Genomic DNA, 21,850 nt, shown 5'->3' with positions numbered 1-21,850 from the left:
GGAACAGTTGTACCAACAAGTAAAATGCTGTCATAATCTTCTCAGCCCCATGCCGAAGTCAGATGAAGTTCATATGCCACAAAATATTTCTGGAGTTACACAACAAACCACTGAAGTACAGGGGGCTGTAAATAAAAACCTGACAAACAACAAAAGAGGAACATATGGAATTGTTTACACCCCCTTTTACACCAAAAAAAAACTTGACTGAAGTGGATGCACAGGCTCATAAATAACATCTTGTTAAATCAGTTTGGGATCTCAGGCTTCCAGAAACCTGAATTACCTCCAAGTAGTCCCCATGTACTTCTGTTGTTTAGGAGAATGCTGCAAAGCTGTTTTGCTGTGAAGCTCCAGAAATGTTTTGTGGATTACGAAAACTTCATCCAACTTTCGTAGGTAATACAGAATGACTGAATTTTCATTTTTGGACGAACTATTCCTTTAAGATAGCAGATTTGAAACTGTGAGAAACAATAACTTGTCCCTGCATGTAAAGGCCTTCATGCATCAGCAAGAGCTCATGTCACAGTATGTATCCACAGTTATAGGGAAGTGTTCCTGCGTCTGTTTGTCTTTTTAGACTGAATAAACATCATGAATGAATCAAGGCAGATGAAGTGTGTGTATGGCCACAGCTGATTGGCCCTATACACACTCTACGCAAGTTGTGTTGGGCCCTGCGAGGTACACAAGGGGCCCACCTCGAGCTCGTGTCAAAGCGGGTGTCAGTGTTTAGAGAGAGATGAATGAATGAAGCATGGCTATCTTTCCGCTCACCAAAAGAGGAAAACAACAACATTAGATTAAACTGCAGGCACAGCAGTCAGGTACACTTCAGTGTCTCCCTCTCCCAGTGTGATATCAGCAATTAACAGTAATATTAAGTTCATGTGTGTGAGCTTGTGCTGCCAATGCATCCTGCAGCCCTGCTCTCTGTGTTCTGTGACTGTATGCCTGACAGAAGTGAGAGTGAAATACAAATTTATTATGTTTATTAGGTGTTCCTAAACTGCAAAAAAGATAACCACGCCACGTGATCATGCGCTCATATGAGCCTGCATGAAATGAAACTCTTGCTTTCCGGCAGTAACCTCTGTGGACTCCAGACCAGACAGTATATGTGCATGATGACACTCCTTTTGGCTGCACATAACAAACAATGACTATTTTGTCTCTCAGTCGAGGTTGGAAAAAATATCCTCATCCTTTATATCAGTAAAGTACTAATACCACACTGTGAAAACAGTCCTATACAAGTTAACATCCTGCATTCAAAACTTTACTGAAGTAAAAGTATGTCTTATCAGCGAAATGTAATTAAAATACCAAAGTAAAAGTAATCACTGTGTAGTTACAGTGTTTGTGTACCTGATGTAATGTGTATTACTGCTCTATTGTAGTGTATGAGTCATTTTACTGCTGTAGATGTCCAAGGTTGAGCTCATTTTGCAGTGGAGTGTGAAGTATAAAGTTGGATACAGTGGAAACACTGAAGTAAAAAACAAGTTCCATAAATGTGTTGATGTAAATGTAGTTAGTTACATTCAACCACTGGTCACTGGTTAACTATTCAATAAATACTGCTTGTTTATATTCCATTCTCTTCTGTATTTTTATTCCATCAGATGGAGCAGAGCTTTTTTAAAGGAGGGAGGATTGTAGTGGGAGCACTGGGGTGTCAGGTGTGACTGTGTGGAAAAAGGTTTGCTGCAGGAGGGCTCCAGGGAGGTCAGGCTCTGTGTATGACTCAGGACGACTCTGTCTTTACACGATCATCACCATAAACACATTGTAGGATTATCAACCCTGCTTTATAATTTCATTTTACAACATACAGCACACAGCTCTAGCAGGATTGACTGTATACATATCTATTTAGCTCAAAAGACAGCCCTTGTTCCACTGCAAGTTATCATATGAAGTGTGTGCTTGAATGTGCTGACATGTCACACTGAGAGCGAATGAATGAATGTCTCCACTTATTATCGACACAACCTGTACTACGTGTACATAGGGCTCACAGTAAAACAGTTAGCACTAAAATACAATCAGTTACAGGGCAAACTCTTAAACGAGCAACACAGTACACCTGATCAATACTGCCATCAGGTGGCCAAAGCATAACTGACGAAGCAAAGCTGTAACGTGTAAAGAGCTCATGTTTTGTGTTCAGGTCAGGTTTCAGTGCGTCAAAATCAGAAATCTTGCATTAGACACTTATTACACTGAACTCTATCCTGTAAGAGTGGACCTGCAGTGCAAAGACACCTGCCTTGGCGTCCTGAACAGAGAAAGATGCCACATTCTCTCTTACTGAGTTGTAGCTTCTCTTTTCTTTAAATGAAAGCAAGCAGGGCTGTCTATGCATGTTCTGTCCTCTCCCTGTCCTCCCTGCATCTTTATCAGCACGGCAGCCTGGTAAGAATCTTCCTTTTAGCTAAACAGCACGCTCCAACATGTTTCTGAAACCTTCCGCGGTGAGATATAGGCCAACAGTTTGTGTTTAATATTTGATCAGCACTGCCTAATTTTACAGTTTGATTGGAGTTTGGTGAGCTCTGTTTTGAAGGAAAAATAAAATGGCAGCCAACTTCTCCTAAAATGTCTCTTTTTAGAGCAGAGCAACAACACAGAACCATAATTTAGTGTCACACCAAATCACATCTTTTTACATCATTTGGGGATCTCAGGGCTTCAAGAGACTTCAATTACACCAGACAAGCTGTATCGAGCCATTTTTTGGCTACAAAACTTCACCCGACTTTCCATCAGCATGGGGGTTTAGGTGAACTGTTCTTTTAAGTGATATATTACATCATTCCCTACTCATCTGTGAAACCCCTGCATATAAACTATTTCCTTACTAAGCTTTAATGTTGATTCATGACCTTTGAAATATTAATTTGCCAATAGAGAATTTGTTTTACTGGACTTGAAAAGGACTGTTCACGCCCGATCCCTGTGCAACCTGACAGAGCTTGAGCAGTTTTGCAAAGAAGAATGGAGTAAAATTGCTGTGTCCAGATGTGCAAGCCTGATTGAAACACAATACAAGGCAAATTCTCTTTTGATATTACTTTATTCTACTACAACTGCTAACACGGTCAAAAAGTCATTTCAGTTTCAATAAAAAACCTCTTTACTGTAGATTGCACAACTGACAAAACACTGCATGTACGCTGAGGTCACACAGACAGAGCAGCCATCTTCTTCGCTCTGCGAGCTGCTCCAGACTTCCTCTTAGCTTTAGCCTTGAAGACAGGAGGACGGGATACATTTTTTAATCCACTCTTGGCATTGGGCCGATGCCTGGAGGGGCACAACACAGACAGACACACAGACGCAGAAGGACAAGTTAGTACACATAACTGTTGAATCTTATTAGTGTAGTGACGAGTGAACAGATTTAATCCACCACAGGGATCGTTCTCTGAGCCCACCTGTTGGCCCTGTGTGAGTCTTTGACAGGGCATGCTTTGAGTTTGTGCTTCAGGCTGCCACAGTTGAAGCAGCCCTCCTTCCCCTGAGCTTTCCCACATGGGTGGTCTGGAAGGGCACAGCGGCCACAGGACTGACAGTGTCTCCAAGCTTAGAGGGGTAAAAAAATTAAATAACACACATTAATACAAGAGAAAATGTGAAGAAGCTCATTGTATGTGTTAATGCACAGCATACGTACATGGTTTCACACATTTCTCACATGCTGAGCAGTGCTTCCACTCTCGGCCATCCTGGAGACACAGAGAGAAAGGAGAAGTTGTAACATGTCCCTTTATTAGGAGTTAGCAAAACATAATGTATGTAGTTGTGGTGTTATACCTTGGATGGGCAGACATTGCACTTAGCACAGTGTCTGTTGAGGGACCAGATGAATCTCTGACATAGGGAGCAAAATCTAACAGGAGGAAAAGAAGATACACAACTTTAGCACAACTTTGTGTTAATTGCATGGCTCCTCCAGCTGCTCGATCAAACTACAATACTTTGAAATGTGTCCCCAATATGGGTTAAGACTGCTCTGTGAGATTATTGATTTACTCTTTTGCTCGCTGCCCGAGGAAAGGAGCTGCTCTGTAGTCTGGTGGTACAACAGGGGACACTGCTGTATCACTTGCCAGATGGCAGCAGGTGAACTGATTGGGGCTAGGGTGGATGTATACCGATATATCTGTGGTAAGATTCTATCACCTGATGTGTCAGTCAAGCTCTAGGTTAGATGTGAAAGAGTAAGTGTGTTGGTACCTGTAGCCCTCCTCTTTGGGCAAGACAACGTCTCTGGGTGAAATATTAGTGAAGAGTCTGACAGGAGACTGCTTCCTGCCCGTCTTCCCATGTTTATACAGAGGGTGATTGTCATAGTCCACCTGGTTGGGAACAAACAAGTATTTACTTTGGTGTTTAAAGTCCACAGGGACAACATGTAGCCTCTATAAGAAGCATATACTGTAGTTACTTTATAGTCTAATTTTTAATGATTTTTTTTTAAATCAATATCGGTCTACTAATTATATCTGTATTAATCAACAGCTAAAAGTGATGTACTGCCAGTATACCTGGTAGTCCAGCATGGCGAATGAGGGCAGACACTCCAGGATTCGAGGCTCAAAGAAGTAGGGGAAAATCCACACCATAGGCATGTCAGCGTTACCACTGTCTGCACATACAAACACATGGCTGTTAGCTTCAAACACTTGTTTTTCTTTATTTGCAATTGAGAATTAGAATCATTAGTATAGTTTTTATTTCATGACATTTGTTGGTATGAGAGGTAAAAGCTGCACTAATCAATATGTGTATACAGTATGAACAATGGATCAGATGACTATAGAAAATGTAGGAGGAAGCAGGTGTTTCTAATGTACTCGTTTCTCTAATTGTATTTTATGCATACGTAGACCAAAGATGAAAGAACAACAAAGATTAAAACAAACATACCAGGGAACTGAACTGCTTTTAAAGAAAATATGACAAATGTAACATAATAAACCCTCTAACTCCACATAACAGTGACACTGACCAGAGCTCTGCAGCTTCCTCCACGTCTGCGAGATCAGAGAGAAGCTGTTGGCCAGAGGCTTCACCAGGCCACCGAACGGAGGGTCGGCCACCATCACCACCTTATCCCCGTCAGACTCTGTGAGGAAGGCCTGCAGGACTGCACTGGAAGCCTGACAAGAAATTAGGGATGAAGTGGTACAGTTAGCCCAGAGTTTGACACATACCTTGGTACAGTTTCGACCAAAAAGCTACAATGTTACTATCTAAACTTTTCTCTTTATTTTATTAGCCACAACAAACTGCGTTATGTGCAGATGTTCACATGTTTGAAATGTTTGGAATAAGACGGTGCTTCCTTAAACTGTTGGCTCTCCACTCGCTATGCTATCTGCCATGTCCGCCATATCTGCATTGTGATTCTATCTTACGCCAGCGTCGCCTTCAGTGTCATTACCTCATTGGCATACTAACAGTGATTGGTCATTTACTCGCAGGGAGGTGTATTCTCCGGTTACACACAGTAGAGGTGTGTAGAGGACACAGACATACTCAGAGCCAATTTGGAGAGAAATGCATGGGAAGTAGTAACACAAAATGTAACTGAAAAGAAATTAAACTTTTATATAGTGACCTGGAAATCAAACACATGAAACACAAATGTTTAACCCTTACCTCTCCATCAAAGAAGTAATGGTTGAACATGTTGTAGTGACAGAACTCATCCTTGTTGTAGAACTGAGCATATCTGAAACATGAAAAAAAAAATCATGTTATTCAGCATTAAAGATGAAACATTCAGGCAACTTTTAAACGCACGTAACTGTTTCCTCTGTTTAAACCGTGGGCTGAGAAACAAGAGCAAGTTTGGACTTATCTACTGTACATACACACTAAGTGAGCAAACACACATTGATCCTCAGGTGTGTATCCAGGTAACGATTTAGTACGGAGTGTGTGGTGCGGGTTTAAGCTTGTAATACAGGAACACACCCTCTCTGCACTTCTACCCCGCACATTCTTTACAGACACAAACGGCAGACGCAGCGCAAAGAGACCTCAGGTAAGACCCGCTTAAAAACCTGATTTAACAAAGCTACAATGTAGTCTGTATTTAGATAATCATTATGTATATACTGCTGTGACAGCATGGAGAGGTTTAAAAGTTGATTCCACAGTAAACATAAAACTGCATTAAAAACATGTCAGTTTACAGCTGTATATATGCTAAAAGTGATCGCTAAACATACAGAGATCTGTGAAAATGGCTGTTTTTTACATTTGTTTTGTTTTTAGTAAATATGCAGAAAAATGAGACATTTTCAAGGAGTGAAAAAAGCTTGGCATGAATTCAGAACAGGCAGGTTTTGACAGACTTTCCAACAACCTGAAGAACTGGTTTCTCTACAGCAAAAGCAAACATACAGAAATGCTTTGGACTGTGCAAAAAGAGAAATATCTCAGGTAGAAGTTTAATATGTTTTTTTTTTTGTTGTTCTCAGAAATGGCAGAAAAAAAGACATTTTCTGCCGGTAATGGCCAGTCAACAGTGGCTCAGTCAGCACAGAGTGGTCTTGCAGCGTCCTCTGCAGGCACTCACAGTGTACTGCAGGATCGACTGAGCTTCACCCCTCTGGACGGCAACAGTGATGAGGTTGTTCAGCCTTTCCCACGTTCTCCGAAACTACAGAGGAAGGTGGCTCATGCTGCACGGCCCTCTCAGGTAAACACAAGCGTGAGAAGGACAGTTTCACAGCTTAGTGAGGTGGACGAGTTTTATCCATTTTGAATGGTACTAATGCCAAACATCTGCTGGTTGCAAATGTGACAATTTCATTTTTTTCTTTTACATGATAAACATGATAAAAAACTGAGCACCTTTGGGTTTGCACTGATCGATGAACAAGGCAGGAAGTCTGAAGACGTCACCTTGGGTTGTTGAAGTTATGATGGCCATTTTACACTTTTTTATTTAACCAGAAAAATGTATCATCAGAACAATTGATAATAAAAAGTACTCTTTAGCTGCAGCCATGCAACCTGATGGTTTGTTGCATATAATCATTTGGGAAGCCATTCTTGGTATTTGAAAAAGTGCAGGCACTTTCATAAATTACTTGGCAGGTGATTGGGAGAACAATCTTTCTATCAACATCTATCACAGGCTAACTTCAACCAATCAAGTAAAAAGTAGGAGAGTGCTGTCAGCGGAGCCAGTTAGTCTCACAAGGTGTGCAGTCCAGGGTAATTGGCACAAAATGTATCAACATCAACCAAAAATTTTAAATAAATAAAATAACCTCCATTTCCAGGATTAGTTGCCTTCTTCAGTTTTATATCCTTGAATGAATATCTGCATATCTTTGGGTTCTGAACAGCTGGACAGACAAAAGAAGTAATTTGAACTCTTGTTAAAGGAAACTGTAACAGACATTTTTTCTGTTTTTTGACCAATTATAAGCTTTAAAATAATAATAATAATATGAAAATAAATATTTTCTACTTCATTTTGTCAATTTACTGATAGGATACACAAAATATTTCCTCGTCCACACTGTGCGCACCAGTGAGATTATCAAAGTTTACACTGATCTACTTTAATGCAACTGGCTGTAACACGGTACTCTGCAGGAACAGCTGTCCAGACGTATGGAGGAGCTGCAGGAAGAAAGATCCAAGACTGACGCTCACATTGAGTCTCTGAAGAAGCGCAAGGCCGACCTCTCTGTAAGTATTAGACCAGAAGCTTCTATACACACATCAAGACGTCGACAAAGATGACTGACTCCTGTCCATGTTCCTCCCTGAAGAGGAGCACTGAGGTGATGAAGCAGCGGGTCCGAGAGCGTTTTGAGAACATGCGGCGTGCTCTGACACAGGACGAGCAGGCCGTCCTGGACTCTCTGGAGATGGACCTGAGACGGACCAGGACCAGACTGGACCAGGTTCTCAAGAACTGGACACAGCATCAGGACCAGGTCAATAAGAACATCAGCAGCACCCAGAGAGCTCTGAGCAAGACCCCGGTGGCAGGGGAAGACCAAAAGGTATGATCCAAGAGTTGTGGACTTACACTGTTAAAAAATATAACGGGAGAGCTTACCTGCTGTTTTAATCAGGATTTCTGTTTATCTTTATATCAAGGGCCCATCTGAGAATGTGAGGTAAAACACTGCACCGGCACATGAAATGTTCTGAAATGTCTTCACACCTCTCGCTCTTGTTATAATCTGTGTTGATCTCTTCCAGTCCTAAGAAGCCCGCTGCCTCTGAGCAGGAAATCCGACTGAATGAGGAGAGGTTTGAAAGGCTCCTGAAAACATTATCCTCCATCTCCAAAAACCTGAGAGCTCAGCTGCAGAGGAAGACTCTCCTCTTAGGTACTGATGCGACTATTTCTGAATCATATAAATCCCTTCAACCAGCTGACTCATTTAGGGCAGAGGAGTGTTAGTAGTGAGTAAAGTGTAGTTCATTTGGGCAGATGAGAATAATGTCAGACATTGCTATTATTTATATATATAGATATATATATATATATATATATATATATATATATATATATATATATATATATATATATATATATATATATATATATATATATATATATATATCTATATATATACATACATACACACACACACACATATACATATACATACATATATATATATATATACATACATATGTTTATAGTAATACGGCTGTGTGGCTACAGGTCAGATGTCTTCAGTAAATCAATTAATTCTCTGTTTAATTTCAGATTCTTGCCCGATGGTGATTGACAAGCAGACTTGCCACGGCCAGATCACAGTGACCTCAGAGGGGCGGGGCGTGTTCTTCTCAGGCTCTGCTCGCTCAGCCCCGGAGCATCCTCTTCAGTTTGATAAGGTGTCCTGCGCTCTGGGCTGCTCTCCTGTCCCAACTGCTCAGAGTTACTGGGAGGTCGACGTCCGCTGCTGCTCCTCCTGGGCCGTGGGTGTCACGTACGGCAGCCTGGAGAGGAAGGGCCGGGACAAGGGTGCCAAACTGGGCCGAAACAGAAACTCGTGGTGCGTGGAGCTTCGCAACGGCCGTCTTTCCGCTTGGCACAACGACCGGCATGTAGCGTGCCAGAGCGTCGGGCAAACGCCACTAGGAACGGTTGGAGTGTGGGTGAATTATGACAAGGGCCAGCTGATGTTTTATGATGCGGACACAATGGTTGTTCTGCAGAGGTTCTCTGCAGCTGTGACACAGGTGTTTGACAGGGCTCATCACCAGTTCACTGAGCCCCTGTACCCCGCCATACGCTTCCTGAAACCACCCGAGAACCAGATGTGGCCGAACCACCTGGAGATCTGCCATCACAACATTCCATGACATAGCAGTCATACTCCACAGACAGTGATGTGGACTCTCTAATGATGATGTCTGTGATCTTTATGTCTTTTATCTATATTCAACATTAAATCAAAGCAGAACAAATTACATAAACTAACCTGAAGTCAATGTCCAGCAGCAGACTCTTCATTGGCTCGTGTTTCTGCTCCAGATTTCGCAGCTTGATGAGCTCCTGGAGTCTGGCACAAACAGCAACAATATTAATGATTCAACATTTAATAAAAAATAATAAAAAAAAAAATCTTGTGACCATTTTGTGACTATTGGCAGGAGTCGAAAGTTCTGACAATAGTCTAACTTGACTATTTAATTAAAAGACCAATACTGTACAAAGTTAGATTTTCTGTCTTTTTGATGATAAAGCAGGTCTAGGTGCTCTATAACTACTGTGAAAGTAGTCGTTGTAAGTCAGATATCATCATAAAGAAGTAGACTTAACTGAGGAATACACCATTAACACAGCTAACTCTGTCGTTCTCACTTAGAGCTAACCTTCCACAAAATTCAACTCGCACTAAAGCAATAACTAGCTCTATAGGGGTATGTGTAGCATCGGACATGCGACCTTATTCTGCAGTGGAAAACCCTGGATATAAGCATTTAATTAGCGCACTGGAACCACACTACGAAATGCCAAGCAGGTGGCATCATACCACACAGGTGTTGCACTCTATGTGTGATAATGTGAAGGAAAAAGTTATTGGAGGACTGAGCAGTGCAGATTTAGTGGCCTTAACGACAGACTGCTGGACCTCCAGACTCCAGACTCCAAACTCGCTCCACCTATGAAGCTCACAGAAGTGAAAATTTGGCAGAAGTACCGAGGGAAGTAGTAGTAGAGTGCACACTAAAGTCACTAGATGGCAGGTACCCTCTATGACTTCTCTTCTTTTGTTTACAGTTAATTTTTCAATTGACTGGTGAAACAAGTTATTGTTACATTTATATTGTTAATAAATTATTTAAATTTGACAATAAGACCTTAGGTATATTACAAACGAATAATGGAGATTATATCACTCACTACACCATGTAGACCATCATTTGAAATAAGAATTAAAAATTAAATGAGTTACCATGGCATAGAATCAATGATCCTAGACTAGACTAGTCTAAAAATGGCATCTAAAATGTGTTAAAAGAAAAAAAGGAATAAAAAGAAATCAAGAATTGAATTGAATCTTGACATTAAAATCAAATCGAATCAAGGATTTGGAGAATGGTGACACCCCTATGTGAAAGCACTGCGCTTGGAGAAATGCTGAGAAATGATCCAGCTTGTATGACAGACTGGGATTGCGTCCACACACTAATATGTTCCTTAATCAATGAATTTATAACCTCAATCTCTTTCTCTCATGGAATTGTATTATCCATCGCTGCTTGAACATCAATAATTGAATAGTACTGACACCAATAACCAGGGATGCTGCAAGTCAGTCACAGATGCTAAGAGGTCAGTCTTTGTTAGGGTTATCGTTACAGCTATCAATTATTATAGTAATGAGTTCTACTGATTATTCCATCTGTTAATCGAATAAGAAATACTTTCGCTTTATTAAAGAGCAATAGTGAATATACAAAAGAGACAATAAAGTCAAGTCTCATAAAAATATTGATTGTTGAAAGGAAACCAGATTGTAGTTCATTTTATAATACTATACAGTATACTACTAATACTATCCTGTATTTCAGTATACTATAATAAATACAATCAATGATTATATACTGCTACACCCTCTAGTGTCGCTCCATGGCCCACCCACAGCACTATTTGATTGGTTACGCTTTACAAGCAACAGCCAATCAACACTGAAGGCTGGCAGGCTGCTCCGGTCAGTGAGAGCATCGCTGAACTTACAATAAACATCAAAATCTCATGATAGATGTAGTCTAGTGGTATAGAGAGAGAACATTTTGGTGTATTGACCCTTTAAGACAGAATGTCAGCATATCTGCAATCATCAAACCTATATACTGTTCGTCCCTCACCTGGGTGTGCCCACACACAGCACCTTCCTGTATCCCAGAGCAGCCAGGGTGTCGAGCAGAAAGTTGGAGCTGTGGTCGGTGAACAGGTACTGGGCGTTGCTCTTCTTGTTGTCCAGAGGACGCAGCAGCACACTGGGTCTCCTCAGCTGAGCTGCCGTGACGGCCATGGATGTGTGACTGGAGTCGGCCCCATGCTCTCCCGGGAGGAGGAGAACCTGACAGTCCTGACAGAACTTCTTCTCGTGCAGTGGCAGTGAGGCAAACTTTCTGAACCTGAGGGACAAGTTAAAGATCTTTGAGAGAGTGCTGGTTCAAATGCTCACTTTTTGTATGTGGTTTCTGAATTTGGCCATGTCAATTTGACATTACAACCCATTACAAGCCATGTAGGAGCATGCTACATAGTACACATCCTGGATCAGAGCTATCATAAGCAAGCCTCTTGTTCGGTGGAGGCCATGATGAGCTGCAGTTTGAGTCTTACCTGCTACAGTACTGCTGGTGGGTGAACTGAGGTCTGTTTGACTTGTTCTCTGCTTCTCTGGCCAAATGCCTGGCTTCAGACACCTTCACAGCAAATGAATTCAAATGAAAGAGTCCATTGGATCAGTAATGTATCAGGCGTGTTGTTACATAAGTGACGATCAGAACTCCAGTGAACATACCTTTTCATCTTCCCACTGAAAAAACTTGCAGTCTTTTCTGTCTCTGCAGGCTGAGCAGGCATAAAACCTCCTTCCTTTCTCACCTCCTTTGCCAACTTTCTCAAACAGCAAAGTTGGCCCTGATAAAACACACGTGACATGTATTATTATTCCGTTAGGTGTGAACCTAAAGCCAAATATATAATACTAAATGCTAACACAAACACTCACTAGTAAAGAGGCAGGGTGTGTTTAGCTTCAGCATGGCTAAACATTAGCTACATAACCCATGACAGCTTGGAGGGTAAAGCCATTTTAGTTTATATTTTTATTGGTATGCGAGTTTTTTGTGTATTTCCATATGCCGAATTGATTAAAATACATTACTCATTCGTATAGTAACATATTGTCCAAAGTGTGTACGTACGTTTTCTTAAAAGGCAAAGTTACTTTGAAATATAGAGTATTTCCTAATGGAGTTCTGTAGATTTTAGACTTACCGTGCGGACAACATGGCGCAGTTTTATCGCCGTCTGGAAATATAACATCTATTCCAAAACTGTCGTCGATAGCCTCGGTCACATCCATGTCACTGGGAATTACACAAATAATTAACTCTACTCTAAACTGTTCAACACGAGAGGAGAGCCAGACAAGTGGAAGCCACGCATGGATTTACACATGCCGTTTCCAGTCGCGTAAATTTGACGTCATGGTGACAATGTCGCAGCCAAATCTCATTGGCCAAAACGGAGCCTTGAAGCTTTTGCATTGATTTGACGATTGCTCTGAAATTAAGGACTTGATATTATATATATAACCATACTAGGCATTGTTTTATATTTGGGGGTTATTATATATGTATATATATATATATATATATATATATATATATATATATATATATATATATATATATATATATATATATATATATATATATATATATATATATATACACACACGTATCTGCCTAGCTATAAATGTTTATAAATACTAAATAATATTTCTTTTTTTAAAACATACATATTAAATTAATAACACTATGGTAATAAATGGTACAATGATAGTCAGGGCATGATTAAACTTGAATTAATAACTTTTTCACGGTTAACAAACATTGAAATGCTTTATAAACCATTTATTAAGCAACTGTAATGGTTTATAAACATCAGTTGCAACTTACAATTGCTTAATTATTGGTTTATGCATCTTTTGTGCTTGTTAACAGTGACATAACTACTGTATCAACTATAAATTAGCCATTTATTAATGGTGGTTATTAAGTGTTAACTTTAAATCATTTTATATGACGTGCATGTTCATCACAACGCAGTATTTAACCACGGAATCATGACTGTATGTTGAGTGATACATTTTAGTAAAAAAGAAAGAAAAAAAGGAGAAGAAAAAGCTAATTTTGGTGAAATACGATCTTATTTCTGAGTGCAGCTTTGTCATATCTGAAAACCAAAAATCACTACTTCACTAACAGAAAACATGTAATTAATAAACTGCTCCAAATCAATATAAATAATGTATTTGTGTGTGTTATTTTTGATTGAAAGCTTTGTCATCTTCCTCCAGTTCCTCCTCCTCACAGGCTTTTTAACAAATCACTGACCCAGTTAATTTGCATTACAATCGAAACGAATTAAGCAATATGATATTCAGCACCTTCATCGCTTCTCACAATCGATTAAAAATACCAAATAAATGAACGCACTGCGTAACGTGAGGGTTTTCAGATAATGAAATGCAGCTCTGTCACTGCCAGTGTTCCCTCACAATGCAGTTTGTTTACACAACTGGCTTGTAGTCCAACATCAGCAGCACGCTGCCCAACAGAGTGGGTGTTTTCCTTCTTAAATACTACAGTTCCCACACGTGCCGCCCTACCGTGGCAGTGGCGCTGTCAGCCTGAGGATGCTGCGTTCAGGAGCAGTCTGCTGGATGCTGAAGCAAAGCAGAGACAAGGCGCCCGCTGTTACTCAGCATAAGAGAGAAAGCGTTGCATTGTTTCTTTCAAAGTTAAAGCATAAAGGCAGGGGAACTGAATGATAAGAATACAGGCTATTGTTTACAGAACGAAATTGTACAAACATACCATTGAATGTAACACTACTGTCTTTCTTTCTCTAAACATCTGGATTTGAAACAGATTTATGATTTCTGCCATAAATTGCCTTAGGTAGCCTAACAGATGCATATGGACACAGTGGATTCAGATCACTTTTTACAAAGCAGCATATTCTTTTCAGTTGTGCATTCACTATTTTGCAGCTATGTGAATAAAAGCATGGATGCACAGGATTGTGTAATTGTGTATATTGTACACCTGCTGCACAAAATCACTTTTGGGGGAAATTAAATTATGTGATCAAGGCGTGACCAACCAACTGACCCCAAAAACAAAGGTTTTGAAAAGCAGTCCACTGGTCTAGCATCTCACTCCTGTAACAATGGACAGCTTGAAAACAAATGACCAAAATTGGTTCAGCAGAACTAGAGATATCACCTTTTGTATTCCACACATCCGACTTCTTTTCCAAAACCCCACCGTCTAAATTACCCACAATAACATGTGCACAGTGACATCACTGGAGGCTATTTATCACATATGCAGTAGTACTCCCTGAGACCTTTAATGTATAAAATTGATGGAGTTGCCCTCTAATGAATTCCCTTTTATTTAGCCCACCCAGGGGACAGGGAATTCTTCCCCACATTTTAATTATACGGCCTGTTTTTTTATTTTTACTTTACAGTCTTAAATATATTAAATAAATGTAATTGACTTGGTGATGTTCAGACCTAACTTGCTTGAACAGATAGTCAGTATCTGTTGTTTTAATAAGTTACACAATAGATATGTTGAGCTGATCTGGATTTTGCTGCTCAACTGTCTGTAATATCCTCAGACAACTCCACTTCACGAATTATGATTATTCACCCACCTTTCAGAAAGACTTTTATTTTGAAATGCCGCACCGGAAACTCTATATAATCTCCCACCTCGCTTGACTCCAGTCGCGTCTCTCCACCGTGCGCCCACACCCAACCTGCACTGTGTCCCGTACGGTGAGGCGGCGCAGCCCTGCAGTGTATGCGGGACATTGTCTTCTCAGTGCGGCTGTGTCGGGAGATCTGTGCGGCCTCAGCTGCCACGGACAACCGGGCTCTGTGCAGCACCAACCCCCCTGCCTTATTAACATTTCCCTGCATTCATTCTGCTTGCTGACACTGAGGCTCGTGCTCTCTGCGGCTGCTCGCATCATCCATGTATTGTCAATGTGGATAGTGGCTTGTTTACTGTGCAGCATCTGACTGGAGAAGACGTCCGAGTGGTACCATGAGCAGCACTGGTAAGACCATTTCATTGTAGACTGTACTGGTTTTTTCCTCTTGAACTGGGTCAGGTCTTGTTTATAGGACAAGGAGCAATCAGAGTAACATACGTTTCATCTCCCTGTGGAGGTGTGTTGATCAGCACTGAGTGTGCGTTTGCTCTGTCCTATTTGTCACACTGCTTTGGCATCAAAATAGCATTCCCCTGTGAAAAATGGGTTTACTGTGCATTTACAAAACAAGACTACTACCCTGTTACCCTGTATCTGTTAATGCAGCCTGCAGCATCACTCTTAATATCTGATGCTTGAGGTTGTCTGATGTGAAGACACAGTTTCAGATTTGTCTCCTGTGTAAATGAATGTCATGCAGGCTATTAAGAAAGGATGTAGAAATGCCCACAGTGGGGTTTGGTGGCCCCGTTCATCATGTTGCTCTGCAGTCACTGCTGGTTTAAAGGGGCACGGCTGCTGTCTACAGCAGGCCTGACTCCTGGCGGGCTGCTGTCACACCTGGCTTTGTCCCCCTGAGGAGGAGTCGACAAATGTAACACGAGGCTGGTCTTCATTTGAAAACAATGTACTGTCCTGCAGCTACAACGCTGCACTGTTTGTTTTTACATATGCAAATAAATACATATAATGCTCGAGCCAACTCAAGTTCCACCCTGAAGAGAGTCCACACCAAGACTATTGATCAGACAAGTGCTGCTTTGCAAGTTGTCAGAAATTCAGGTTTATTATGAGAAAAATTCATCACCTCAGATAAGGCTGGGCAGTATATTGGTATTAGATCGTCATCCTGGTATGAGACTATAAATCATCTTTGATCGTGGCTATCATTATATGGCGTAAGTATTGTCATATCCAGGTTTTGAAGGCTGCATTACAGGAAAGTGATGTCATTTTTTGGACTTACCAGACGGTTCTACTTGTTCTAATATTTGCCTTCACCCACTTAGTCATTATATCCATGATACTGATGATTATTTATCAAAAATCTCACTGTGTTCATATTATGTGAAAATACCAATGACCAACCCTACAGTATTGTCACAATATTTATATTGAGGTATTTGGTAAAAAATAAAGTGATATTTGATTTTGTGGCTCAGTCCTAGCATTTACAAAGTGCTTTTGAGGAGATTCAAAATATCAACATATATATATTGTTCATCACCATATAGAACCAATCGCAATGTTTTTTTTACAATAACTTGCCGATAGATCCCCTGCCTCACATACTATCTGACATACAGTTCCATTTTCTTTTTCATGGTGTTATTTGAAAATGTAAATATCTCATTGATCTGAAATACATTTTTGATAATTTATTGTTCATTAATAACAACACTTTCATTAATGTTAGGTTGGAAACCTAATTTAGCTCTTGGGTCACAGACAAAGAAAAAAGTCTTCTTAATTTTACCCAAAACAGTTTGTCCAACCTCTGGTAAGGTTTCAAAGACGCCAGCACAGTATGAACGTCACATAGGTCAGACCACCCTGTTTGAATATATATCTTTGAACATTAGAGTTACAGTAAAATGACAGAAATAAACAAGTTTGCAGATGTTGCGTAGTTCTGTAATGCAAATCAACCACCAGTCGTCTACCACAAGTGACTATTGCTAGCACAACATCACAGTGATTCGGTCATTAGCCTGAATATCACAATATTATTTTAAGGTCATATTGCCAAGCCCTACCTTAGAGAATGAATTTGAAGTATAAACTCAACCAGAATTTTGAATTGTTGAGCTCTCATCACGTAAAGGTTCTAAACTACAGTATATATAGCCTCCTTAGCACACCTAAATACTTAAATTTAGCATTCACAACTGCATTACGTTATACTTATTAGAGCACACTAAATGGATAAACATGAACTTTTAAAAATTAACTTTTAAATCTGAGTTAGGGTAGAAATGTCAGTAGAAATGTCAACAAACCAATGGCAAAATGGCTCCATAGCCACCATGATGGTTGATACTGATATGAACTGTAATTCACTCTATTTAGCTAATTAAACATTAGCTATATACTGTTTCTTTGTATCTGGTTGCAGTTGTTTTCTAGTCGGCACAAATGCATGATATGAACATATTTTAGCCAATTAGCATTATTATCTGGTGTGACGACAAGGATATTGTATCAGTGGGGGTAACTATCTTGAATGAGGCTTTTCAGTTCTTGCTCTTGTCCCGACACTGTGTGATAGCAGCATAGCAGTTACTCTTGCACAGAGCACACAGGTTAGGCTATGGGAGAGGAAATCTCCTATCTAAATTAGAAATTGAGATATTCTAGCACTCAGATCTAGCCCTGAGAACAGAAAATATGGATGGCCCTTGGTTTTAATGAGGAGGCCCATGAATGCTCTGCAGCACTGCCTGAGCTGTTAATGAGAGTGCTGCAGTTCGTCAGGGAGTCGAGACAGGAGAAATGAATTAGCACACTGCTGTAAACTGCAAGCAAAAGAGACAAACATCGTTTGTCTGGGACTTTGTCTCTCTACTTGGTGATGCCTACTAAAAGTTTGACCTTTTAACTCTTGAAAATGTTAGCTGGATGTATGAGAGGATGGGCAGAAAATTCTTTACATGTTTGTGATGACAGCTAGCCTCCTCATGTAGGGACGCATTGTCCCTAAAAACAGTACCAGGTGTGTGTACAGAGAGAGATTCAGTGGGATTTCAATATAGCTGTCTGACTAGAACTTGATTTTGAAGACGTGGGCATCAGCCCAAATAGAGGGAATCTCTGAATGACCACTGATACAGTGGTGGTTCACATGAAGAGTGTGTCACTTTAAGGGCAGTAGTACTTCAATTGGATGTTCCATCCATGTGGTCCACGCCCTGTGAACAAAAGTAAACAGTTTGCTTTGGTGATTGGTCGTCTTGTTAGGTCAAGGATTTGTGTTTTAGGATTGTTACTTTTTATTGGTTTCAGTTTGAAGGGGGACACGGGAATGAACTTTAGATTCCTGACCATTACTTTCCTGTCTGTTTTTCCTGATCCATCCCGATCCTAACTACACAATATAATGTTAACAGACAGGTTACCCCGTGACCTCAGCCCTCAGTTAAGATCGTGTTTTATTAGATCTGCTTCTTTCTTTGAGAAAAACAAATAAAAGATCTGTATTTACAGGTGTCTTTGTGTGATTGTGTAGTGCCACCATTGTTTACCCAATCAAACCGCAGGAGTGGTGCGCTCGGGTTTAAATAAACCCCTCAGAATAGGCTTGGCATGAACACACCCTGAGAGACAATTTCAGTTGTATAATGACGTTACAGGCCAGTTTGCCGTCTTTCAATTCTAGAAAAATAAAATGTTATCATGTATTTATCAACATCTGAGGCCTGTTTGTCATCAAAAAGTTATGGCGTTGCATTAGATGAGATTAGTAACTGGGTTTGTGTTCAGTTCCCAGGGTTAGGGTTAGTCTTCTCCACACTTTAATTCTTAGAAAAGTCTGGCTGAACCCATTATCATCCTAGTATGGCAAAAAAATAAAATAAAATGCTTTGGCTTGTTTGTATTTCTTAAAACCAATCACAATGTTAGAATGATATGAAATACATTTCCAGTACTTTTGGATGTCCGCCACCTCGTCATGTCCTATGGTCATCCCACTTAAACTATTGGCCACACCGCCCCCACGATTCCCGTGGTACTGCGCCATTTCATAGTTATTCTTAAGCTCGCACAAATACGGATGAAATGAACGCAGAGTGCAGATCCAGGGCTTCATCCATATCCGTATTCTTATCTAACTTTGAGCATTAATGAACCCACAGTCTACTTCCCGTGAGAACCCCTTCAGCACAGGCATTAATTCTCAGGGACTAATAGGAATGGATGATGGTGGAATAGCCTGATGGCTCAGATTACTGCCACAGGTCACATGAGGAGAGGTCTGATCAGTGCTGTTTCTCAAGCTGTTATCTGCCTGCTTGTGTACAGCTGAGCCCAACCGTGTTAACCTACAGACTCTTGTTGTGCAGCCCTGTGGCGTTGTGAGATACGTAGCAACACGCACCAAACCTCTTTATGATCAGCACCATCAGCAGTAGCACATTGGTCTAATTGGTCCTCATCACCTTCATAACAGCACCTGTCCACTTTAATTGAATGTTCCCAAATGGAACGCTTTGTGACCCTCTTTGGCCTGTGGAAATGAGAGCAGGGGCTCATGAGTATTTCCTCACTCCATACAGATGTTGGTGAGTTGATCCTCAGTTAGACTTGAGATCTGAACCCAGCCCACACCCTGGTCTTTACGAACTGGACTGGTACTACCACATTCACGACCCAAATTCCAACCCAAGACGTGGCTGGTGCTATATTCAGGGCCTGAGCATGAACCCTGCGAGAACCCTACTGAAACTGAAGGAGTTATTATTTGTCTTCTTCTGCTAATACAAACACATTTTTTAACATACTCGAAAACTCACCAAACTTAACACACGCGTCAGTCGTGGTGAAAATGTGGCGTGTTGCCATGAAAAAGGAAATTGCTATTACCCCACTGTACACCAGACTTGTTTGATAAGAGTCCCAGCCTGGAGACATTGACATGCCAATATTCTGTTACAGTCATAGCGCCATCTAGTGGCAACAGTAAATTACATTATTCTATACAGCCATACATGTTTGATGTAAATGCATGAAATATCGCAACTACATCTGCAAAAAACTAAACCTAAACCCCAACTGGAAGTCAGCCATTTTGAATTAATTTGCTAATTTGTGGCAATTTGCACAGATTGTATTTTGACAGACCCCTTCTATAGCTTTCACCCAATTGACTTCAAATTTTCACTGGCCAATCTTAGCACCTTGAGTTTTCATTGAACGGTGCGGCTGTGGCAGCGTGCCAAATATCACTGATTTGCCATAAAACTGGAAGTTGTTGTACTTCGACTGTACATGATTGGCTCTGCACTAGGCCTGCACGATATGAGGAAAATCTGCGATGTGCGATAACACTGTTCAATATTGCCATGACGATATAACTTGCGATAAATAAACAAATATTGAAGTTTGCATATTATTAACTATACAGTTAATAATAGTGTTTCCGCATTAATAGGTACACTGCTAACATAGACCCCAAACATTGAATAGCCAATGTCCACTGAATAGTGAAGAATTAAATAAATTATTTCGAACATGCTTTTATTGAACAAACTGCACATGAATACCCAACCAATTAAGCAGAACATTAATTTAAATAAGACATTATAACTATATGAAATTAAAGTTTAATTTCCCCTGCTCCCTTTAAACTATTTTCTTGTAAACTCAACCAAAACATCTCTTACCATGCAGAGTTGAAATAAATAAAACATCCAGGGGGAAACAACTTAAATAATTAAATAAATATAAATTAAACATGGCACTTTAAATTAACTGTAATGTCTCTCATCACAATCATCAAGGCCCTTGACTCTGCCTAACAAGGTGCAGAGATCTATAGTATGAGGGACAAAACTGAAATAGAGTAGGGCCAGTCCACTAAATCAAGAGAAAATAAAATCAGGAAAAAATATCTACCCGTTAGGGCAAGTTACAACCTTAGTTATTCCCTTAACACAAGTTCTTGGCCAAGAAAACCAGCATGTTAACTTTGTTAGGTTTCAGACGTGTACGATGACATGTTACCACATTCCCAGATGTGCTGATGTGCTCACACAGTACCTGTCATTGTAACACGTTGTAACAGTCAGTTATTTAATGTAGTGGCACTAGGTGGCGCCTCCTTTTGTTTAGTGGGTAATGTAACCTGTACGATGAAGAAGAGCAGGTGTACTTCCGCTCCTCATGAGAAAGGATACCGCTAACAGAGCGAAGACTTCCCTTTTTATTTTGTCTTTATTTTGTGAAGTGTTGGTAGAAGAACCTCGGCCTGTGTTCATTTGCATGTATGCCTGTAACATTAGTGCCGTAGAGACCTGGCATGGTATGGTCAGTGTTATGAATAAAAGTGCCGTGCGGAAACCCCCACATGTTGCCTGCCGTCTCTTGAGTAACCGGAGCAACCGCACTAAAGTGGACCATCACCTTCCCCTTCACCAGCCCACGTTACAACGTTGTCTCTCCTGAATCCAAAATAAGTTCATATAGCAGAAGTGCTGTTTCTTTTCACCACAAGGCCTTCGTCGACCATTTTCATCGCTTTTTTCTCCTCCCTCAGCCATCATAACTTGGCAATCACCACCAAACTGATGCCGATTAATTTTGTCAGGGTAGCTAATGGCTAGCTGGGGCTTCATCTGATTGGCCTTTGTAAACAGGGCTCCGTCTGATAGGCTTAATGTTAGCATGCTCATGGTGCATGTAAACAAAATGATTTTTCTTATTCATCGCGTGTCAGGCAGTCTTTTGCGATGTGTTTATCGCACATGTTCATATCGCGATGACGATGAAAATTCGATTTATCGGGCAGCCCTACTCTGCACCAAACTTCACATG

At 40.5% G+C, this 21,850-nt stretch overlaps 2 protein-coding genes across 3 annotated transcripts; one reads left to right on the top strand and one right to left on the bottom strand.

Annotated features, from left to right (window-relative positions):
- Positions 1 to 3,063: 3,063 nt before the first annotated feature.
- zcchc4 (zinc finger, CCHC domain containing 4) lies at positions 3,064 to 12,708 on the bottom strand. The gene is made up of 13 exons (XM_073475263.1): positions 12,521 to 12,708; positions 12,042 to 12,160; positions 11,861 to 11,943; positions 11,377 to 11,649; positions 9,483 to 9,563; positions 5,674 to 5,746; positions 5,021 to 5,171; positions 4,557 to 4,657; positions 4,246 to 4,367; positions 3,823 to 3,898; positions 3,683 to 3,734; positions 3,444 to 3,591; positions 3,064 to 3,312 (listed from the first exon to the last, which is right to left on the bottom strand). The coding sequence occupies exons 1-13, from the start codon at positions 12,606 to 12,608 to the stop codon at positions 3,189 to 3,191; spliced, it is 1,491 nt and encodes a 496-aa protein (XP_073331364.1). The 5' UTR covers positions 12,609 to 12,708; the 3' UTR covers positions 3,064 to 3,188.
- Positions 5,791 to 9,489, top strand: LOC141003801 (E3 ubiquitin-protein ligase TRIM62). Of its 2 annotated transcripts, XM_073475266.1 has the most exons (7): positions 5,791 to 6,061; positions 6,501 to 6,721; positions 7,630 to 7,725; positions 7,809 to 8,045; positions 8,143 to 8,162; positions 8,248 to 8,378; positions 8,765 to 9,489. In XM_073475266.1, the coding sequence occupies exons 2-7, from the start codon at positions 6,503 to 6,505 to the stop codon at positions 9,361 to 9,363; spliced, it is 1,302 nt and encodes a 433-aa protein (XP_073331367.1). In that variant the 5' UTR covers positions 5,791 to 6,061; positions 6,501 to 6,502; the 3' UTR covers positions 9,364 to 9,489. The 2 variants fall into 2 exon arrangements, with proteins under 2 accessions (XP_073331367.1, XP_073331365.1); XM_073475264.1 differs by lacking the exon at positions 5,791 to 6,061 and having other exon boundaries at positions 6,461 to 6,721.
- Positions 12,709 to 21,850: the final 9,142 nt, after the last annotated feature.

This window comes from Pagrus major, chromosome 10 (genome assembly GCF_040436345.1).
Source record: "Pagrus major chromosome 10, Pma_NU_1.0".
NCBI classification, from domain to species: domain Eukaryota; kingdom Metazoa; phylum Chordata; class Actinopteri; order Spariformes; family Sparidae; genus Pagrus; species Pagrus major.
The sequence above is the reverse complement of the archived record's forward strand: the minus strand, read 5'-3'. Positions and strand labels throughout refer to the sequence as shown.

Excerpts from the sequence above, each read along its gene's own strand:
- LOC141003801 (XM_073475264.1), top strand. The coding sequence starts at position 6,476 with ATGTTTTTTTTTTTGTTGTTCTCAGAAATGGCAGAAAAAAAGACATTT. Across the intron at positions 6,722-7,629 it reads ATGCTGCACGGCCCTCTCAG|GAACAGCTGTCCAGACGTAT; the intron begins GTAAACACAAGC and ends GGTACTCTGCAG. Across the intron at positions 8,046-8,142 it reads TGGCAGGGGAAGACCAAAAG|GGCCCATCTGAGAATGTGAG; the intron begins GTATGATCCAAG and ends CTTTATATCAAG.
- zcchc4 (XM_073475263.1), bottom strand. The coding sequence starts at position 12,608 with ATGGATGTGACCGAGGCTATCGACGACAGTTTTGGAATAGATGTTATA. Across the intron at positions 3,735-3,822 it reads GCAATGTCTGCCCATCCAAG|GATGGCCGAGAGTGGAAGCA; the intron begins GTATAACACCAC and ends CTGTGTCTCCAG. Across the intron at positions 3,592-3,682 it reads TGAGAAATGTGTGAAACCAT|CTTGGAGACACTGTCAGTCC; the intron begins GTACGTATGCTG and ends TACCCCTCTAAG.